Here is a 22,317-nt window from a genome sequence, read left to right on the forward strand (position 1 = left end):
ATATGTGAAGTGAATAAAAAAATTAATGGGAATGACTCATGGCTAAACAAGCAAGGACACATTTTATTTAATTAATTTTAATGGATAAAATAATCCCTATTTTACGCTTACATTTCATAAAATGGTAACAAATAATAATCTTAAATCCCGACAATTAAAATACGACAATTCTAAAAACAACAACAAAAACACCGTGCTTACTCCACCTAACTGCTTTAAGATGTGGAACTTGCAGAGTTACAGGGCGATGCTTGTGCTGATTACAGGACTCTTGCACTGAATTAAAGGGGATGCGAGGCAGGAGGCTGAGTACAGAGGCTGGGTGGATGTGAGGATATGTGGGGCTTCGGGGAGGAGCGCTCCCTCAAAAGCAAGCGGCACCGTCGGGTTATGTAGCAGTCCAGCCCGAGCAGAGCAGAGCAGCGACCAGGCAAGCAGGGCGCAGCATCAGTGATTCAAGGAACTGCAACTACAGGAAGAGGCGCTAGGAGGCCCGAGCAAAGCAGGTAGGATGCTATAAACTGTGCAACATGTGAATCTAAACACAGATCGTTCTCTTCTCCTCGGCATGAGTATGGATGTCATGTCTTTAAATGCGGCATTAATGTGTGATCTTCAATAGGATGGTATAGCCGGACTGTATTTCATAGGCTACGAGCTCCTGACATTCAACTTTTTTTTTTTGTATCAGTGTTGCTTACAGATAGAGAAATACACTGTGGATATGAATTCTAGGAGACATAATCAATCTTTGCATTTGCATTTGTAGAATAAGACTCACGTGTCACGCATAAATTCATGCAAAAAGTTTTATTCGGGGGATCAGTAGACATGAGCTGGGTGACTCGCCTACGTCTACGATGATGTCAATACACTGAATTTTATCTGGATATTTTTCAGCAGCATCTCTTGACACACAGAGATAAACAGGCAAGTTGTCGCATAAACTTAAAAACATTATTTCTGATATAAATGCTACCCAGCACTGTGTATGCGTGTGATGCATCTGTTTAAATCCTAATTTAATAATACAGTTGTCAGTTTCCAATTGCTTTGACTGAAAAGGAGAGGGCTTAATTACAGGATACGCAATGACCTGTTGCCCCACCCAGTAGCCTCATATGGAACATGGTGTTTAACACTGTCTGTGGGGCCACTGTGCTACACCCCAAAAGTAAACTTCAAAACTGGCTGTGCTGAACACATCACATGTGACAGACTGCTGCCCTGTAATAACTGGGAGTCATGGGAGACACCCAGTCCTGGACCTCACATTACCACCAGTATCCACCCCAACATGTGGTTATGGCAGCCAGAGAAGTAGGGACGGCTCTAAGCTCAGAGTGACCATTTTGGCTTGTACGCTGTAAAAGTGGATGTCTTTTTTAGAAATACAACAAATTTGATTTGTTCTGTCTGCAAAGAATATGTAATTTGGTGTTTTGATGAGCATCTTTGCACAGGGAACTCAAGTTATACAGTAGCCATGGCATCCAGTACAGGAAGTGAACAACCTACTACTACTATTACTGCTAATTAGTACACACTAAAAGTACTTTTACTTAAACACTCTACTTAAGTTGAACTTTGACATACTTTCACTTATTTCCATTGGATGCTACTTTATTCTTTATTCTACTACTTTTTGGAGGGAAACATTGTACTATTGCTGTAGGCTACATTTAGTTGGCAGCTATAAATACTTTTGAGATTAAGAGTAGATCCAGTATGAAGTAGTGAGAAGCTCAACCTGAACCAGCTACAACAGTGAAAGACTGATTAGTACATCAGTATTAACAATCCAATAATATAATACATAATATTACAAGACTTTTGCTCCCAAATACTATCTTTACTTATAGTAAGTAACATTTTCAAAGCCGGGGTTGTACTTTAAGTTCAGTATTGTATTATTGTACAGTTTTTACTGAAGTATATGATCTGAACTACTGATAAAAACATTTTTTAAAGCACATCTATCTTGTAACTTCTTAAAGCACAAATAAAGATTTTCTTTAGTTTTCTTTTTTTTTTTAATAAAATGAATAGATGTATAGAATAAAATGTAAAAATTTGTCAAATACTTTTAATTGAAGCATCCGTTTCTGAAATGAAACAAAACATGTGGTGACGAAACTAAAACCTAAACATGCAGTTTCCAGGCTTGATTTACAGCAAGTACATTTGAGAACATTATAGTGGACTCCTCTCTGTATGTTACCAGATCCCAGAGGGCTGGGCCACCTCTGGTGAGACTTATTTTTAACACTCCCTTTGATGAAGACAATCCTCCCGATGTAAAGAAGAAAATGAGTGGACAGCAATAGTAGCATGTTATTATGGAGGTCCCAAAATGGAGTCAAACCCTTGGTTCCCCTGGAGTAAAATACAGCCTTCAAGGCAGCTGGGTGGCTTCTCTTGAAATAGCTTGAGCGAGGGGAGGCAGCCAAGTTATCCATTTGGTCCTGTGACCATGTGGAATAGGTTTTTCTGCCAGTTTTCCGTCACCACCCATCCCTTTAGACTACCGGGTGCTCTGGCTGGTGGGAAAACAGTGTGTACACTGGGGATGAAGGGACTACTGGAAAAGTATCTGATGGAGACACTCTGCTGACCTCCCCTGTGCAGTACACATAGTGCAATCTCACAGTGAGCACTGGAAAATACTTCTTTGTAGTGACTGTCACACTGATTTGTATGCACAGATGCAAAAAAACAGAAAAAGTCCTCGCCGACACAGAAAGTATTGTGCCTCTCCAACCATTTTGGACAGTAAAGTCAATATTTACAACAACTACGCCCTCCATAAACCGAAAATTAGAGGCCAATCCTCACCATAAAAACACCATTGGTCATCTGTTCAAATATTAAATCTAAAATATCCTTATGTTTTCCTAACAAGTGCCCTCATGCAGCTGGATGAATAATAACCACAACTGACCTTGACACCAGAGACCGCTTTATATTTCGTCTCCTGCCAACATTCAAAGTTGGCTTCTGTTAACCATAACCACAGTCTTTTAGTAACCATAACACATTATGCAAAAAGTTTATTCTTGACCTTTGAAATTGTAGTCAAGGTCCGCTCACTGGTTTTTTCCAGACCTTTCAATCTTATCACACAGTGGTGAGGCGTCAAGTGCGTTGCACCTCTCACCACGACCAAAAGTGCTGTCAGGCACTGATGTCATGCGCCGTCATAGCGTTTCATTAATCACAGTCTGTGGAGCAGCAGCAGGATTTGTCTCTAGATGACATTGTCCCCACAGTCTGGGTCTCTGATGTTTATCTTAAGTACAGACGTCTTCAAATTCACAAGTTTAAACTGAGCTGGTTAAGATTAGAGAAGTAGTTCTTTCAAAAACACAAAAAGGACACATTCACAATTTCTTACATTCATGTACCATTTTTTATTGTAGATATTTTAAGCAGCACCAGACTGACTGCATGAATACATAAACGTCTTTGACATATAGGATCACAATTTACAGGATAACTAACCGCAGAGCTGCAACATAATCTCACAAATAGCATGCGGATCATGGCATTGTAATTGGCTTATATTGTCTGTCTGCTCTTGTTGATCTTATTTGCCATCTTGGTCAGTATTTATAAATCTTATGACCTCTTTAACTCCCTCAAAGTCTGTCAGAATTTGTGTTCTGTAGCTATACATCAGTTGCAAAACAGAGGCTGGATCTGCTATGGGTTAGTCAGAGGCCATTCTGCAAAAATCCTTTCTCCGCTGTAATAATATTTTCCCAAAAATTGATTCAGAGTAAACTGATACTTTCAGCAGCTATCTTGTATCAAAGCATACTCCATTTATATCTCCTCTTTTGTCCTAGTGCCAGGATTGTTTCCAAGTAAGCTTGCCGTTTCGTATGTATCCCCGATGACATTTATTGTGATGCATTTCAGGGCTGATGGGAGAATCCTCAAATCCATTAATGGGGCTGTTAAAGGGACTAGAAGCCTTTTAGACATGAAAGAATGAAAATGGTCATTGCTGTAGTGCTCTCTCAAGTCATTAACTGAAAAGAGCTCAACAACAAACATTTCACTAGCTACTCCAACCGTGTTTGTGTAAATACAAATAATTCACCTCTGGCTCCCAATAATTCACTCGTTATTTTTATTTAATTGTATTTAATTGTATTTAATTGTATTTAATTTTATTTAATTTTATTTAATTTTATTTAATTTTATTTATTTTATTATTTTATTATTTTATTATTATTATTATTATTATTATTATTTTTATTTTTTTAATTTATTATCGTTATTTTTTTATTGTCGTAACAATCTCACCACAAGGCCCATTTAATAGCTGGAGCTTTCAATCGTATCACAATCTTCTTCAGCAGATGGAGTTTGCCCTGTTGCTGGACTTTTAAACCACCATGGACAACAAGTCCTTAAAGTGCTCAGAAATATGTTTGGTTTTAATGCATGACACCTGAGCAAACTCCTGTGCAGAGACACATGGCGTGGCGTGATTGAGAGCTCCAGAACAGCTACTAAATGCAGATTGTTTTGCAAACCACAGTTTCCAAAGTCAAGAATGAACTGGTTCATTAAGTTTTGCATTCATACGACTTGAAACTTTTAGAATGAGAATGCAAATTCCTCTGTTGTTTCACCATTAAAACCGCTGAAGTGACCATAGTAGCTGCTGGTTGAGAAAACCAAAGCGGTGTGGCGGAAAGGCTTTGGAAGGCCCAAAAATAAGATTTTGACTTGAACGTCCAAACTGAAAACTGTCACAGTGGTTCTGGTGAATGTCCAGGGAAAGGAAAATGTATCTCACGGCGTGAACTCATATAACCACTTCTTTAATAGTTGGATGCTATTAACTCAAAAATAGTTTTTCAGTGGAATCAAGAACTGTGCATCAATAAAAGCTCCATTTCTTGCTAATCCTTAGGATTAAGGAAGCGTGGAAACAAAAGTAAACCAGCGTTCATCTCCTCCCTGTTTCTCATCATGGGATTTAACATCCTTAGTTAAGGAGTACCTGTTATGGTACTGTTCTATCTTACAATTAACAATAATGTGCTTGATCTAGTCAGTTTCCAACCTTTTGTTTTCTTTTATAGCCGTTAAAAAGCCTCCACCAAGAGAAGCGGTGCCTGTGGATGGACAGTGCAGGCACCCATGGCGTCACAGGAGCTTGTAGGTGCGAGAGACTCTTCCGCTGATAATCTGAACCTGGGAATGGAGGGTGGTGCTGCGCCCAGCAACGGTAAAAACTGTCCTCTCCACACACCGGGCGGAGAGGATACGAAGAGGGGCTTTCGTAAAGGCATAGGGAGGCATAATGACTACGTGAAGATTTCCGTGCCGGAGTCCAAGGCCAATCGCCTGCCCATGGAGTGGTGGAAGACAGCAATAACCTTCTTTTACGCCGGCTTTAACTTGGTCCTGACGACAGTTGTCATCACTATAGTCCACGAGAGGGTCCCGCCCAAAGAAAGCAGTCCGCCTCTTCCCGATAAGTTTTTTGACTATATTGACAGGGTCAAATGGGCATTTACAGTGACAGAGATAAATGGCATGGTGCTGCTGGCAATATGGATGATCCAGTTGTTCTTCTTCAGATACAGGTAAGAACCTTTGGTACTCTCGAGTGCACACGTAGTTTTCTTTCTTATTGTCAACAATGAACTCGTCCTAATTATAGGTATTGTAATAATAAGTAAAAACCCGACTAAGCTTTTATTTTCCTTCATTGTTGTCCAAAAACTTTGAAAAAACACAGAATTGTTTTTTCCACAAGATTTGTTGACAAAAAATAAAAATACAGAACAACACGGAGCTCATGTCAGAGTGAAGGGAAGATTCAAAGAGGAACATTTAACTGCAGGAAAGGTTATATACAGTAGGCTGGTTATTTGCGCAATGAAATAGTTAATTGTTGTGTGGTTAGGTGTTGTAACAGATCTGTAAGTCTCTTCCTGTTTCTCAGAACATGCACAGAACATTATAGTCTATTAATGCAGCCAGCATTTCTTTCTTTACCACCAATGAGCTTTCCCTGCATGTTCAACATGAATAGTTTAGAAAGCAGCCTTTGCTCTAAAAACCAGACCCTTACTAATGAAGGTTTACTGTCAACAGCTGAAAATGTTTAATTTAATTCAACTTTCGACGTTATGTTTTCCACATTTGGCCAAGATACAGAAACCTACATCTGACAATAAAATGGGCTCAGCAGTGCAAGAAAAAAGTCAATAAGATACTTAACACTGTTACAGCATCGAGGATTAACATTGTCATTATGTGGTCTGGTTAATACAACTCAATGTGACTTGCTGAGCAGGAAGTTGAGTCATCATCACACTTCTCAGATCAAATCTCCAGAATTGAGTAGATTTAAGAAGATGTTTTAAAAATAAAAACCAATATTTCTGCACTCACTCCATTGTGGCTCTTACATTGTGTATTTGCAGGGCAATAGCATGCAGGCGGTTCTTTTTCCTCATTGGCACCCTGTACTTGTACCGATGTGTCACCATGTACATCACCACCCTGCCTGTGCCTGGCATGCATATGACTTGTGCTCCTAAGGTGAGTAGCATGAAAACATCAGAACGGGCATCAGCTGTCGTTGCTCAGCTGCGTACTCTCGTGCAATCTCTGGGACTCATTGTGCACAGCCACACAAGCGAGGCAGCTATAAAAAAAATAACATTTTGACTTTTTACTGCCTCAGGACATCAACAATATTGAGATGCATCAGTGTTTGATCAAAAACAGGTGCTCCAGGCTGCTGTTTGGTATGTTGTGTTGTGCAAAATGGATCAGAGGTTGGACAGTTTCAAAGTTGTTTTGTTCTCAAGAATTTGAAAATGTTTTGGACAGTGTTTAAAAGAAACCTTCAGCTACTAAGAAGTGAGTTATCCACAGTAATGTGAGCAGCAGAAGCATAAGATGTAGTTGAACTATCTTGTTTGACCACATGTTTCTCGTCCCTGTCAACGAGCAATTCCAATTATGTTGCCTCAAGTTGATCGACAGACCTTTTGGGAAATACTTATTGGCTTATAGTGAATTAGAAGAGAAGATTGATACCACTGAGGTGTCTGTACGGAAAATATGACGCTAAGCATAGCTTGACTTAGCTTAACTTAGCTTAGCTTAATTTAGCTGGATTTAGTTTGATTTAGCTTGACTTAGTTTAGCTTGATTTAGCTTAACTTAGCTTAGCTTAGCTTGATTTAGCTTAACTTAGCTTAGCTTAGCTTGATTTAGCTTGACTTAGCTTAGCTTAGCATAAAGACTGGAAACAAAAAGAGCTAGCCTGGCTCTGTCCCAGTGCGTTTTTACTGGGGGTTTTCAGCAAAACTATGGTTTTTATCTGGGCTATTCCTTTAAGTTTGATGAAGCATGATTCTTACAATTTATTGGCTTGTACCCACATGGTTGACTGCACTTATTGTAAGTTTCATGTAATGTAATCTATTATTAATTGACAACTGTTTTGATAATCAATTAGGCCTAATTGTTAGGATTAGTAGATGTGCTTCTTTACTTTGTTTTACATCACTGTAGATTTAAAGTAGTTGACTTTTTAACTTGTTTTGACATTTTGTGGAGTAAACAAATTGCTTATTTAGAAAAGAGTATAGTGAAAATACTCTGAAAATAATCATTAGTTTCCATCTTAAGGTGTTTGTCTGCTTCTCCCTGTTCTCTATCAGCTCCACGGAGACTCCCAGGCAAAAATCCAGCGAATTCTGCGGCTGATTTCAGGTGGAGGTCTGTCCATTACAAACTCCCAACTCTTGTGTGGAGACTTCCTCTACAGTGGACACACTGTGATGCTTACCCTCACCTACCTATTCATCAAGGAGTGTGAGTACTCAAAGCATCACTTGTTTGTGAGCTTTGTTTTGAATAATTTATTGGAATTTCCCATGAATAATATATGATTTTTATATTGTCTGTTTCCATTCTCATCCTATAGTGCGCACAGTATTTTCTCATACAGCTACACATAGACCTTCCAGGAACTAACGGGATACAAATAACTGACATGTGCTGCCTCTCTTATTATTTTTCTTTTAACATTCAATTATTCAAAGTTTGACAGCAGATATGTCTATGTATGTTGTCATGTAAAGCTATATATTTCTTGATTTATGTTTTAGAAAAAAGGCCAAAGTGCATATGAAAGAGTTGCAAAAATATTTTGTGAGGCTGAGATATTCTTTGCAGTAGCCCGGCTTGTATGTGTTTTACAGTGAACACATAAAAGAACAGACCACACATGGATGTTGTCATAAATAATGCCAACACCCTTTCCTTCCCTCTCTCCAAAGACTCGCCGCGGTCGTTTTGGTGGTACCATCTGATGTGCTGGCTGCTGAGTGCCGTGGGTGTGGTGTGCATCTTGGTGGCACATGAGCACTACAGTGTGGACGTAGTCGTGGCCTATTTTATCACCTCCCGCCTGTTCTGGTGGTACCACACCATGGCCAACTTACAGGTCTGAACACAGAGCTGAACTGGGTGGCTGCTTATTTGCATGTTGGAGTGACAGTTCAAAATGCTGATGGTTTCCCTCTCATTGAACCTTGTCCCACATTAATCATTATGCTTGGAGGGCTTTACTGTCACATGGCTGTATTTTGTTTACAGAGTTTACCTCAAGTGTACCAGATAAGAGTTACATGCCAGCACAATAATCTATTACAGTTTATGTTTAAAGGAAACGGTCAATACATTACATGTAATTATATATTTAGAGTAATTACACTTATATTTTTAGGCTGTTTGTCAGAACTGGATGTCTAACAGTCAGTATCTGGCTTCTCAACATGGTGAGTTACGCCCTCTACTGGGCAGAACATAGACTTATTTTTCAAGGTACATTTTAAATATTAATCACATGGTTTACATGCCTCACATATAATTAAAAAGATAATTACAACCTTGACTGCTGACTTCAATACAAATATATGGTGTTATTTTTCAGTTGATTTATTCAGATTATTTTAGTTTTTATGTATCTATGTATGTTTTAAACAAATGTGTTTATATAGATAAAGCGGTTAGTAGGTAGAATTAGAAAAACTAAAGAATACTACGAAAAAGAAAGAAGTCTGGAGAGAGAGGCATTCTAATGAAAACCCCTATATGACATAATTGATGGATTAACATACAACTTTAGTCGCATAAAGAGAAAGTCATGAACAAATGGCAATAGGAACTTTAGATATTAACTTCAAATAAACTTCAGAATATATTTTTGCAGGACTGTGAAGTTTGTGCCCCATCTCTAATGGACGCATGTTAGGAAGATATCTTCTAATTGTCAGTATAAACAGGAGGAATGATTTTTACTGTTACAGTTTTAAGACAAACTAGAAACATATCCTTTGATATTAGTAACAAAATTATCAGATGTTCTTTTCTGGTGTAACTTTTACACTCAAAGATTCACATGCAATCACACCAAAAGTAACTTTTTACTTATAATAAGTCACGTTATGTATAAAGAAATAGTGTTTGGTCTGTTCATCAGCAGCACTTGTATAGAAAGTATTATATAACCAACAACTTTTAATATTTCTGACATTATTCTAAAGGATGACTTTTATTTTCTTGACAGACTCTGAAATGCTCGCCCAACAACTACCTCACCAACACCTGGTGGAACCCACTGTTCAACTTCATGGAGAGGAACGTCCAAACCTCGGTGCCATGCTCTTACAGCTGGCCCTTCACCTGGCCTCCTGCCTGCCTTAAGAACCCCTGCAAGAAGTACTCCATGGTACAGAGCACACGAGAGGAGTGACACGACCCCGATGCCCCCTGTCTACCGGACAGGAACACAATGATACCAAATGCATAGCCATGAAAGAAAGTGTTTCCGCAAAAATTAAGGATAATCATAATGTCTCTGTTTGTTCTTTATAATTTATTTATGAGATAAAGTCAGTTTGTTTGCAACAGACTCACATGTTTGTTGCAGTATTTGCAAGACTTGATTTTAGGAATGCTACCTAAGCTCTTTAATAATGTGTTGACGGGGTTTACCTCAATATGATATCAATGTCCTCAAGTCACAAGGTGCCTTAGTGTGTTTACCATAATAGGTGTACCAAAACTTCCACTATGAGTCTTGGTGTATTTGTTTTTTTCTATAGTATTTTATTATTATTATTATTATTATTATTATTATTATTATTATTATTATTATTCATTTTGTATTAATTTGATTAGCCTTTAGCGTGTATATCCAAGCTGTAGTATAAACATTGTACAATTGTATTAAAGTTAAACCATACTAAGGCTTGTGTTTCTTTTATTTAATTAAATCATCAGTCAAAGTCATAATTATGCTGTATACTACAATTGTCTCAAGAATTAATTTTATACATGAAAATAAAGTGACATTACCCGCCATACGGACAATAATACAGGGCTGTGTATAGCTCTGAATGTGTATAGTAGCCTATAGATCAAACTTTTCATTATCAGGCATCCTGCATATGGTGCAATCAAAGTAAAGCAAGATTTTAAAAATTAACAAATTAATAAATACAATAAAAAATCAATATGAAGGATGATGTGTGTTGAATGTAATGGAATGAAGTTAAGTGTAAATCGTTACTTACATTACTTATATTTTAGTGTTGGTGGGGGGGTTTGGAGGATTGTGGAGAGGTGTGTTCATTGCTATTGTTCTGTATGTATTTCTTTCTCTCTGGGATGGTGTTGAATCCGGACACACTGTGGGGTTAACGGGTGCTGATGTCCTGTGGAAGTCGGTATGCCATTTTTAAAGCCTTGTTTTGGCTGATCGCTCTTTAAGGGCGGAGCAGTCTGTGTCGTCACTGTCGAAGTGCACCAATCACAGCAGGTCACAGCGCTGTCAGCCAATAGGAAGCCTATGACAGTGCAACGTTGACACCAGCAGTTTCCCAACAACACAGGAAGCGCGTGAAATCAGCATTTAAAACACACGTTTCGTCAAGTTGGCATTGTATTAATGATTGTCCTCGGACTTTATGAATACTCCTAAACATGGGATAGCATGGTGAACTGATTTCACTTTACTTTAACCTTGACGCCATGATTTCGCTGTCATGGATGGAGCATCTGAGCAGCTGCTGTGTCCTGTCGCATGTAAACATTGCAGCTTTGCTAGTGTTCTCGCTCGTGTTTTATTTAGTTCATGTTTATCACAAACGACGGGACCTCTTTGCAAATATCCCACCAGGTCCGAAGCCGTGGCCGGTCGTCGGCAACTTCGGCCACTTGCTCATCCCCTCTTTCATCCGGAGGAGGTTTGGACAGCAACAGGACAGCACCGACAGAAACGCTATGGCTGTGTTAACGGAACAAGCCAACACTTATGGGAACGTGTATAGCATCTTTGTAGGGACTCAGTTGATGGTTGTGCTTAATGGCTATGAAGTGGTGAAGGATGCACTCTCAAACCATCCCGAGGTGTTCTCCGACAGACCAGATATCCCCGCTATCACCATCATGACGAAACGCAAAGGTAAACAGCTGTTTTCATTAGACTACACTTTTATTGATTTTCATCTTGTTGAGTTATTAAGCATGCACTAATGTATTACATAGGTACATCTAGATGAAACAAATGCAGTCTAATACGTCCTGCAATAAATTGTTTTGTTTTTTATTCAACTTTATTGCCCTATGTCTAATATTAGTCTAGTTTAATTGATTTAACAAATAGGGTGCACATAATGTTACAGACACATCAGTATAACCACAGCCAGATTAAAGGATCTTAATACAATAATCAAATGTGTGTATTTACAATTATGTTTGAAAGAGTTTTAGGTTGCTCTAGCTCAGATCTTTAAACCTCCAAGGGCAAACTTGAGTTGCAGGCCCTATATAATACTGTGTTAGACTGGTGTACAGTAGTGATACAATACATATATAAGTAGTGTGCAGGTATAAACAGGGTAGTAAAAGTCGCCTACTGTAACTGTGTTTATGGTTAAGTTATAGTTTGACAGGTTCATATAGATAAAAATGAAAACGGACTAAATATGCCATCCCCCTTTCTGGTTTAATTTAACTTTAGGAATAGTCTTTGCACCTTATGGGCCAGTGTGGAGAAAGCAGCGCAAGTTCTGCCACAGCACACTCCGAAAGTTTGGCCTGGGGAAGCTGAGCCTGGAGCCTTGCATCCTGCAGGGCCTGGCTACCATCAAAACAGAGCTGCTGCAACTGAACAAGGAGTCCGGTGCTGATGCCGCTGTGGACCTGGCCCCGCTGATCAGCAACGCCGTGTCAAATGTCATCTGCTCGCTCATCCTGGGACAGCGTTTCAATCACGAAGACCGCGAGTTCCGCAACCTGCTGGACCTGATGGATCGTGGGCTGGAGATCTGTGTGAACAGCTCTGCAGTGCTCATCAACATCTTCCCACTGCTGTACTACTGGCCTTTTGGGGTCTTCAAGGAGTTACGGCAGGTGGAAGGAGACATCACAGGTGTTCCTGAAGAGGATTATCGCAAAGCACCATGAAACATTAGATCCGGACCACCCGAGGGATCTTGTAGACATATACTTGCTGGAGATGTTGGCCCAGCAAGCTGCTGGAGAGCAGGACAGCAGCTTCACAGAAGACTATCTCTTTTATATAGTAGGAGATCTCTTCATCGCGGGCACTGACACCACCACTAATTCTGTTTTGTGGATTCTGCTCTACATGGCCTTACACCCTGATGTCCAAGGTAAAAGTAACAATAGTCCTTTTCAGACTGCTTACGTGCACTTTGTAGGAGAGGGAAGCTGTGGGATCGTCACCTGCGATATCTCAAATATCTCCAGTCTGTCTGATTTTAATAAAGTTATAAAGTAATGAAGTAATTATCTCTTTCTAGAAAACAACCTCTGCTCAGAATTCACATGGTAGATTTACAATGGAATATTAATATCATATTATTAATATGATAAATATGATATGCACACACAAATCAACACAATTTTTATATATATATATATATATATATATATATATATATATATATATATATATATATATTAGTGTGTGTGTATGTGTGTGTGTGTGTATATATATATATATATATATATATATAGTGTGTGTGTGTGTGTGTGTGTGTATGTGTGTGTGTGTGTGTGTGTGTGTGTGTGTGTGTGTGTGTGTGTGTGTATATATATATATATATGTTTTCTACATAAATGAAAAACTCTTTAGGAAGAAAAAGGAATTGTAAATCTGCTGTGGGAACCCACATCTCAAACACTTCCTGGTTTTAGGACAACAAAATGTTTGTGGTCGATTATTATGCATTCAAACACTTCTCCAACTCTTTCACAACCACATTTAACAGCACATCAAAACATGCATTTGACTACTGCTTTCTACACACTTTACTTGCTTAATTTTGCTTAACTTTTACCATTTTGATTACAGACAAGGTCCAGGCAGAGATTGATGAAGTGGTCGGCACACATCGCGTCTTGTCTTTGACTGATAAGGGAACTTTGCCTTTTACTGAAGCCACCATCATGGAGGTGCAGAGACTGACTGTGGCGGTTCCTCTGGCCATTCCTCACATGGCCTCCGAGACAACGGGTAAACTTAAATACCGCCTATGACCCCTCGTCTATCAGTGAATCCTCTGTTTGTAATTAACTTCTTTCAGAGTCTCAGACAATAATTGTATTTAATAAAGACATACAGAGCTGAATTTATTTAGTTTTTTTACTGAGGTTGTGGCTTTGAAATGTGTTTTTTTGCCCCTTTTTCAGAGTTCAGAGGCTACACTATTCCCAAAGGAACTGTTATTGTGCCCAACCTGTGGTCTGTCCATAGAGATCCCACTCAGTGGGACGACCCAGACAGGTTCAACCCAGCACGCTTCTTGGACGATGAGGGGAATTTGCTCAGGAAAGAGTGCTTTATACCATTCGGGATTGGTATATGCCTTTCTCATTTGGACCAAATAACTGAAACACTCATCTATAAATGTGTTTTTATTGTCCGTACACCAGGCGCTAATGATTTACCTCTCTGTGTCCTGCAGGTCGCAGGGTGTGCATGGGGGAACAGCTGGCGAAGATGGAGCTGTTCCTGACAGGTGACCAGTTTACTGCAGGCCTTCAAATTCAGACTCCCAGAGGGAACGCCTCCTCCTTCCCTGCGTGGACGATTCGGCCTGACGCTGGCACCCTGCCCATACACTGTGTGTGTGAGCCCTCGTAGATGAAACAGTGGAATATTTTTGTAAATCCAATTACCTTTACCGACGAAGCTGTGGGTAAAGGTCGCCTGGAGAGACAATGTGTCAACACTTCCTTAACAACTGGTTGCTTTCCAAACACTCTTAAAGAGGCAGGAGAGAACCCTCTTCTAAAGACACCCACACTCGACCCTGAACAACCCGCTCCTGCAGACACACTCTGTACAACATCAGGAGGATACGTCCCGTATTGACTCAGAAGGCGACGCAGGTTCTTGTCCAGGCTCTCTTTGGATTATTTGAATCTGTTGTACTGCACTTAAGATGATTTCATCTATTTGAAGCTAATGTACTTGCAAGACATTTCGGAGTAATATCCTTGTGATTGTTTGCACCCTTTTGAAAGTCGCTTTGGAGAAAAGCTTAATGAAATGTAATCTAAAAGCTGGAACCAGAAAATGTTTCATATATTTACTTGATAATCAAGTAATTATTATCAAAATGATTTTTTCTAATCAGCTCAACTCTGGTTAATAAGGTCAGTATTATATGCTAGATGGCTTTAATTTTGAAAGATACCTCCTCGAAATCTGTATTTTATGACGCATGCTTTATGGAAGTTAGCACATTGCATAATGTTCATGAATATATACATATATTTTTGATTTTATGTTTTTACTTTTTTCAATGTTTTTGTTTAAAATTGTTGACATTGTAGCCCTGTAAAAAAAAAGTATTATTTTTATCACGACAGTGGAAGGAATGTTAGAAACTTGAATACTGACACAAATGTTAAACTATCATAATTTAAATCACTTTTTCTTTTATTCTGAAAGAACAAACTAATTACAAAATCAAGATAATTTTGTCATTTGTAATTCTGAAAAAGATATTTGGAAAAAAATACACACACAGTCCAAATGGTTTTATGATATATAATAATATAACTATGGCATGAGCCATTCAACATGAATATGTACTAGTTTCCCTAGGTAATAATTAAAATATTATATTAAATGCAGGACTTTTTTTATTTTTACATGGACTCTATTCTTCTCCGGAGTTGCCCAAGGTGTGAGGCGTCGGGCGGGTGTGGGGATACTCACAAGTCCCCCGGCTGAGCTGTTCTAACATTTTGTTTTGTTTTAGGGAGAAGGAGACTGAGGCAGAAGAGAGAAGAGGATGGACAGACTCTTCTCTCTGCTGGAGAAACTTGTTGACAAATGAAATGTACATTAATTTAAATAAATAATATATATAATGATGAATATATTGTGTATTTAATTTAAATGAAAATGAATGAAAATTTAATTGATTTCAAGGTTCAAAAATGATTTATTTTGTACATATGATTTATTAATTTAGAAAAGGGATTATTTAATTCAGATTACAAACAACTACATACAATTAATGATCGAACAAAGAAAAATATTATAAAACAATATAACATTTACAGTATATACAGATAAAGTTTGCTGCTGGACTTGGATGGGCTGCCGGTGATAAAGCATGTCTTCAATCAAGAGGAAAAATAAAAAAATAAAAGTATTATCTGTTTTTAAAAGTTAAAGTAAGTCGTCAACTGCGCTTGATAACTTCTGAGAGTTGCTAGGCGACGGGAGCGGCAAAACGTAGGGGCGTGAACAGCTGATGACGTACCAGGAAGTAGACTGGACCGTCTCATTTTGCAGACTGCTCGGTTCAGACTACAAAGGCTACGTCCTCCGAAGGCTTCAGGACTTTAGAAACAGCTACTACTGTTTCTGAAGTCCTGAAGCAGACTGACACAACATGGCTTTCTTCACTCACCACGTCTGCAGGGCTCTGTCGTCTTCGGCTGTGAGGAATGTTGTCATTAAGCATGTAACGATCATCGGAGGGGGGCAGATGGGTGCAGGCATTGCACAGGTAAGGAACATTAGTTGTCCTTGGTTTACATACAGCTAGCATGTAGCTTCCTTATAGTTAGTGAAGGCGCAGCTGCTAATGCATGAGGGACGGTGATCCAGGCGTGCGTTTGACAAACTAACCAGTTCATCTTCATCATTGAAGTCTTCTCTCTTGTTAAACTGGAAAAAGAAACTCTTACAGTAAAGCACATGTGTGTCGACGCTTGAATTAGCTTCCGATTCAGAGGAAAGTTAAGGGGATTTGAATATCCATATCATATACAAATGAACCAAAGTCAATTGCATTCAATCTTCTAAAACTGTATTTCTCATCATGTCAGATGTATATTTAAATATAAATTATTATATAATTTATATGCAGTGTTTCTCCTACCATTGTCTTGGAGGGGCTTCATTTTTACTTTTTTTGATTCACAACTAACTTTTCACATTGACAGGTGCTCTTTTATTAAATAAACTAAACGCTTATGCTATCGATCTAATTTATGTGCACGTTTCACAGACCTCACCCAGAATGACTCACAATTCCCACAACACACACTTTCTGCAGTTCTTATACAAACACAGAATGTTGTTGCTGTTGATCTTGAAAACGAGTTTTGCAACAGCACACAGATAGAAATGAAGACGATAGTAAAAAGATCTTTCTTCAGCTGGTAGTGACTTTTCTAGTGTGAACACACTGCATCTTTTTTTTTTTTGGGATATATTTGACAGGACAACTGAACATAACATTCAAAAGACATGTTCACTGTCCCTCCTTCAAACATTTCTCAATAAATAACCATGGACAACACAAAATAACTCCAGTAAAGACAAAAAAACTAACAAAAACAACGTACCTTGATTGGACCAGTTACATCTGAATGTATCAATTCATTACATCAGGTGCAAGTCACCAAGAGTCAAACGTTCCCTCTCTTAGGGACAGAGAAGAGCCTCAGGTTAATAGCTTCTCTCCCTTTTACTCTGTATGTTACCACACTGCATCCTAAACAACACATAGAGTGAAATGTGTAGTACGGGCTTTACAGTTTCTCTGTACATTTGCTCCCACCTCAACATCACCGACATTGACGGTTGTGTGTTTCCAGTAATCCTGAACTAATTTCTTTCCCGCAGGTTGCTGCATCCACTGGCCATTCGGTGACGCTGGTGGACACAAATACCGACATCCTTAAGGCGGCCGTCAAAGGAATCGAAGGGAACCTTAAAAGAATGGTGAAGAAAAAGTTTGCTGATAAACCAGAGGTGAGACGAAGTAGATTACAAGACGCAAAACCGTGAGAGTGATGTCATTAAATAATGAGATTTTGCGTTTTTGTTTTGTGTCAGGCAGGGGAAGAGTTCATCCAGAAAGCCTTGCAGAACGTGTCCACCTCGACAGATGCTGGATCTGTCGTCCAGGGCTCGGATCTTGTGTTGGAGGCCATTGTGGAAAACCTAAAAGTCAAACAGGATCTCTTTAGTGGGCTCGACAAGCTGGCACCAGCGTAAGCATCGTCCCCTTTTCTGTATATACCGTTCTATTCTTTTATCTTTAACTGCTGTCCATATTCTGTTCTTTGTACTATCTATGTTTTTTTTAGACACACCATCTTTGCCAGCAACACATCCTCCCTGTCCATCGCTGACATCGCCAGCTCCACCAACAGGCTGGATAGATTCGGCGGCCTTCACTTCTTCAACCCAGTCCCCTTGATGAGGCTTGTGGAGGTAAAAATCATTGTGTCTTTGTTTCCTAGAGAATAGGGTTTAAAAAAAAAAAGGGTTGTTCTAAGAGTGCATGTGCACGGCAAAGACCTGAGGAGAGGAGAAAGCAACAGTTCAGTGGGATGAAAACATGATCTAGGCTTAGATGTGCATTAGGTTTGGGTGATTTGATGAAAATATCGCAGACTGGCTGAGTGCATCACATTTATTTTGTCATTTTTGTCATTTTATTTTGATAATTTCATGCTTTTAGCCCGTTATTTGGGGGACATTATCCAGCAGTGTACGGAGGAGGTTATAGAATATACGGATTCAATTTGTGAGTTGGGCTATTGTCTCCATTTTTCTCTTTCAGCTTTATGAGGGAAGGGAAATACAGAGAATTGAAATATGCCCTCCCCCACATAATAATGAAATAATGTGTTGCAGTCCATCCATCCATCATCTACCACTTATCCGGGGTCGGGTCACGGGGGCAGCAGTAAGGAACCCCAATCTTCCCTTCTCCGGGCCACATCCGCCAGCTCCGACTGGAGGATCCCGAGGCGTTCCCAGGCCAGTGAGGAGATATAATCTCTTCCCCGGGGTCTCTTCCCAGCTGGACGTGCCTGGAACACCTCCCTAGGGAGGCGGCCAGGTGACATCCTTACTATCCGGCATTGTTCCTCTTCAATCAGAGGTTGGACTATCGGTCGAACCCTCCTTTCTAGCACCTTGGAGTAGACTTTACCAGGGAGGCTGAGAAGTGTGATACCCCTGTAGTTGGTAAACACTCTCTGGTCCCCCTTTTTAAATAGGGGAACCACCACCCCGGTCTGCCACCCCCTAGGCACTGTCCCAGACTTCCACGCAATGTTAGCGAAGGCGTGTTAACCAAGACAGCCCCTCAACACCCAAAGCCTTCAGCATTTCTGGACGGATCTCATCAACCCGGCTTTGCCACTGTGGAGTTGTTTGACTACCTCAGTGACTTCCATCAGGGAAATTGACGATGATCCCCCATCAGCTTCCAGCTCTGCCTCAACCATAGAGGGCGTGTTAGTCAGATTCAGGAGTTCCTCAAAGTGCTCCTTCCACCGCCCGATAACCTTCTCCATAGCTTCTCCGAACTTCTCCCACACCTGCTGCTTTGCCTCTGCCACGGTAGATTCTGCCGCCCTTCTAGTCCTTCGGTACCCTGCAACTGTTTCCAGAGTCCTCCCGGATAACATAACCCAGAAGGACTCCTTCTTCAGTCGGACGGCTTCCCTGACCACCGGGGTCCACCACGGTGTTCGAGGGTTACCGCCCCTGGAGGCACTTAAGACCTTGAGACCACAGCTCCTCACCGCAGCTTCAGCAATAGAGGTTTTGAACATCGCCCACTCAGGTTCAATGCCCCCAACCTCCACAGGGATGTCTGAAATGCTCCGCCGGAGGTGTGAGTTGAAGATCTCCCGGACAGGGTCTTCCTCCAGACGTTCCCAGTTACACCCGCACTACCCGTTTGGGCTTACCTGGTCTGTCCAGAGTCTTCCCCCACGCCTTGATCCAACTCACTACCAGATGGTGATCAGTCGACAGCTCCGCCCCTCTCTTCACCCGAGTGTCCAAAACATGCGGCCTCAGATCAGATGATACGATCACAAAATCGATCATTGACCTTTGGCCTAGCGTGCTCTGGTACCACGTGCACTTATGAGCATCCTTATGTTCGAACATGGTGTTTGTTATGGCCATTCCATGACTAACACAGGAGTCCAACAACAAACGACCGTTCGGGTTTAGATCAGGGAGGCCGTTCCTCCCAATCACGCCTCTCCAGGTGTCTCCATCGTTTCCCACGTGCGCATTAAAGTCTCCCAGCAAAACTACGGAGTCCCCCTGCAGGGCTCCATTCAGTGTCTCCAAGAAGGCTGGATACTCCAAACAGCTGTTTGGGGCATAGGCACAAACAACAGTAAGAGTTTTCCCCCCCCATAACCCGAAGGCGTAGAACTCCAAACTCAGCCGGGGGCTTGTGAGTACTAGATGCTAGTAAGACTTTATTAGAATCAAAGTTGCTTAAGTGTTAATCTTTCGCAGGTCATTGCAACCTCGGCAACAAGCCAAGAGACGTTCGATTCCCTCATGAACTTCAGCAAAATGCTCGGCAAAACATCGGTGTCCTGCAAGGTGAGATGTTCTGTCCGATGACATTATAGCCGGAGTTTATTAAAACACGTATTTAACAGCTTCCGACGTGTCTTTTACTCAGGACACACCAGGATTCATTGTGAACCGCCTGCTTCTGCCTTACATCATGGAGGCCTTCCGGATGTATGAGAGAGGTTTGTATGCTGCGCCTGCAAACGTCTGTAACTGTGTTTCGTTGGGATGTTAAGTGGAAACACAAGACGGTAAAGGAATTGAAAGGAAGCTTTTCTTTGGTGTAATGTAGCAGAAATCAAATATTACATCAGAGACTTGAGTTTTAAATGAACACGCCAGCAGTTTATAACAAAACATACACTTACTGCGCTGGCTTACAGACGGCATCAAACATGGAGGTTCTGACTCAGCATCCTTAAACACGATGTTCTAGTTTGTGATGTCTGCAGCTTTGTTACCGTTTGTTTCCTCTGTCCCGCAGGGGACGGATCTAAAGAGGACATCGATGTTGCCATGAAACTTGGCTGTGGTTATCCCATGGGACCCTTTGAGCTGTCGGACTACGTAGGACTGGACACCATGAAGTTCATCATGGACGGTGAGTGAACTGTGTGGAAAATAATCAAATGTATTGTACTACAGGTTTAAGGTACTTGTTCTTTACTGGGGTCACGCCACTTACAACTTCAACACTACATTTCAGAGGGAAAAACTACTTTTAGTTATTCAAATGTTGTATACAAAACATATGTAAGTTGTTTAGTCGATTGATTAACTAATTAATCGTTTAAGTTCATGTTTCAGCTTCACGATTTTGCTGCTTTTCCTTTTTAATTTAAATTTAAATGTAATCATTTTGAGGTGTGGACTGAAACAAAGCCTTGTCAAGGTGTTATTTTGAGTAATTTTGACGCATTTTCACTATTTTCAGATTAATTTTTTTACAAACAATCAATCGGTTAATGGATAAAATAATCCATAATGAAAATAATCATTAGTTGCTGTCCTGTACAAAATAATTAGAACTGAGCTCCATCAACTACAACAGTCAAATCCTGCTTCTACATAAATGCATGAGTCACAATAATCTAATATATAATGATGTATAATAATAGACAGCATTGTCTGCATAGAGTACATGTTCCTGGTTATATTTACAACATTTTCAACAGAGTACTTTTACATTGTGGTGTTAATACTTTTACTTAATTTAGCGAAAGAGAAACGAAGCTGATTGAGACAAACTGATATATGGAATGTAAAACAATCCCTTTGTGTCATTGCGTATCTTCAGGTTGGTCTGCAGATAATCCCGACAACCCGATCTTTGCTCAGAGCGAGATGCTGAACAAGATGATCGCAGAGGGGAAACTGGGCAAAAAGACCGGAGAAGGATTCTACAAGTACAAGTGATTCCCTCACGCCACCGGGGAAACTAGTCAGAACTTAATAAAGCTGAACAATGACTCAATTATAAAAGGTGCCTGTGCCTTCTGTAATGAAGGGGGACTTTAGTCTGTCGGTCTCTTATGGACGTCCACTGAATGACATCTTTGCGTGTGTGTGTGTGTGTGTGTGTGTGTGTGGTGTGTGTGTGTGTGTGTGTGTGTGTGTGAAGAGATCAAATCTGATTAAAATAGATATTTTCATTACTTGGTGTCTTTTCTTAAAGTGATTTCCTCTCATATCTGCGAGCGTTAGTCAAATGAATAACTGCGATATTCTTCTTTTTTTTATTAAACATTTTAAAACCTTTTTATAGGAAATATCCAGCAGCTGGCAGTCTTCTTCTTCTTCCCGGCCTTTGCCGGCACACTGCTGCTCCTTTTAGCGCGTTACTGCCACCTGTTGGTTTATCTGAAGCTGATAAATCAGGTGAATATCAAGTTTGTCTTTTCAGTGCAAAGTTCTTAGTTTTTGTTGCCGTCCTTTCACTGCAGCAGGCACAGAGTGAGAGTTATGTACAGCTGAAGCCTCGTGTTAGTTTAATATAAACTTTTGAAATACATTTTTGCACAAAACAAGGATTTTGTCCCTCGTCATTTACATTTAAAGCCAAAGTGATCTTTTTAATGGCCGGTATGAACAGAAACACTTACAGCAAGCAAGTTGTGAACATATCCTTTAAAGTTCCTTTCCAGACGTTTCTTAAATCACGTAACAACAATAATAACGTGTCTTATTGTTGGCCTTCAAAACAGTTTGATTGCCTTCTTAACATTCTTAAGATTATATCTGCCAATGTTATTTGTTACTGTGTACCTGCCCTCCTGGTCCGTATTCTGAATTTCTATCTGAATTTTTATCAAGTTTAGTCCTTAAAACAGATAAAGTAATTATTGTAGGTGACTTTAATATTCATG

The 22,317-nt window shown here is 40.0% G+C and overlaps 3 protein-coding genes across 3 annotated transcripts; all 3 read left to right on the forward strand.

The window, feature by feature from the left end:
- The first annotated feature begins 270 nt into the window (after positions 1 to 270).
- sgms2a (sphingomyelin synthase 2a) lies at positions 271 to 10,300 on the forward strand. Its single transcript, XM_029436062.1, has 6 exons — positions 271 to 506; positions 5,100 to 5,606; positions 6,453 to 6,570; positions 7,704 to 7,857; positions 8,325 to 8,491; positions 9,617 to 10,300. The coding sequence occupies exons 2-6, from the start codon at positions 5,158 to 5,160 to the stop codon at positions 9,800 to 9,802; spliced, it is 1,074 nt and encodes a 357-aa protein (XP_029291922.1). The 5' UTR covers positions 271 to 506; positions 5,100 to 5,157; the 3' UTR covers positions 9,803 to 10,300.
- Positions 10,301 to 10,938: 638 nt separating this feature from the next.
- Positions 10,939 to 15,302, forward strand: cyp2u1 (cytochrome P450, family 2, subfamily U, polypeptide 1). Its single transcript, XM_029434348.1, is given in 7 exon segments — positions 10,939 to 11,515; positions 12,074 to 12,483; positions 12,485 to 12,728; positions 13,433 to 13,594; positions 13,771 to 13,938; positions 14,046 to 14,095; positions 14,097 to 15,302. Coding segments are annotated over 7 exon segments (1,599 nt in total). The 5' UTR covers positions 10,939 to 11,082; the 3' UTR covers positions 14,229 to 15,302.
- A 576-nt stretch (positions 15,303 to 15,878) lies between these two features.
- On the forward strand, positions 15,879 to 21,563 carry hadh (hydroxyacyl-CoA dehydrogenase). Its single transcript, XM_029434411.1, has 8 exons — positions 15,879 to 16,109; positions 17,234 to 17,362; positions 17,447 to 17,604; positions 17,701 to 17,827; positions 19,889 to 19,978; positions 20,061 to 20,133; positions 20,436 to 20,552; positions 21,249 to 21,563. Exons 1-8 carry the CDS (start codon positions 15,993 to 15,995, stop codon positions 21,365 to 21,367), a joined length of 930 nt encoding a protein of 309 aa, XP_029290271.1. The 5' UTR covers positions 15,879 to 15,992; the 3' UTR covers positions 21,368 to 21,563.
- Positions 21,564 to 22,317: the final 754 nt, after the last annotated feature.

Source organism: Cottoperca gobio, chromosome 1, assembly GCF_900634415.1.
Source record: "Cottoperca gobio chromosome 1, fCotGob3.1, whole genome shotgun sequence".
Taxonomy (NCBI): domain Eukaryota; kingdom Metazoa; phylum Chordata; class Actinopteri; order Perciformes; family Bovichtidae; genus Cottoperca; species Cottoperca gobio.

Excerpts from the sequence above, each read along its gene's own strand:
- sgms2a (XM_029436062.1), top strand. The coding sequence starts at position 5,158 with ATGGCGTCACAGGAGCTTGTAGGTGCGAGAGACTCTTCCGCTGATAAT. Across the intron at positions 6,571-7,703 it reads ATATGACTTGTGCTCCTAAG|CTCCACGGAGACTCCCAGGC; the intron begins GTGAGTAGCATG and ends GTTCTCTATCAG. Across the intron at positions 7,858-8,324 it reads CTACCTATTCATCAAGGAGT|ACTCGCCGCGGTCGTTTTGG; the intron begins GTGAGTACTCAA and ends CTCTCTCCAAAG.
- hadh (XM_029434411.1), top strand. The coding sequence starts at position 15,993 with ATGGCTTTCTTCACTCACCACGTCTGCAGGGCTCTGTCGTCTTCGGCT. Across the intron at positions 17,605-17,700 it reads CTCGACAAGCTGGCACCAGC|ACACACCATCTTTGCCAGCA; the intron begins GTAAGCATCGTC and ends TGTTTTTTTTAG. Across the intron at positions 17,828-19,888 it reads CCTTGATGAGGCTTGTGGAG|GTCATTGCAACCTCGGCAAC; the intron begins GTAAAAATCATT and ends AATCTTTCGCAG.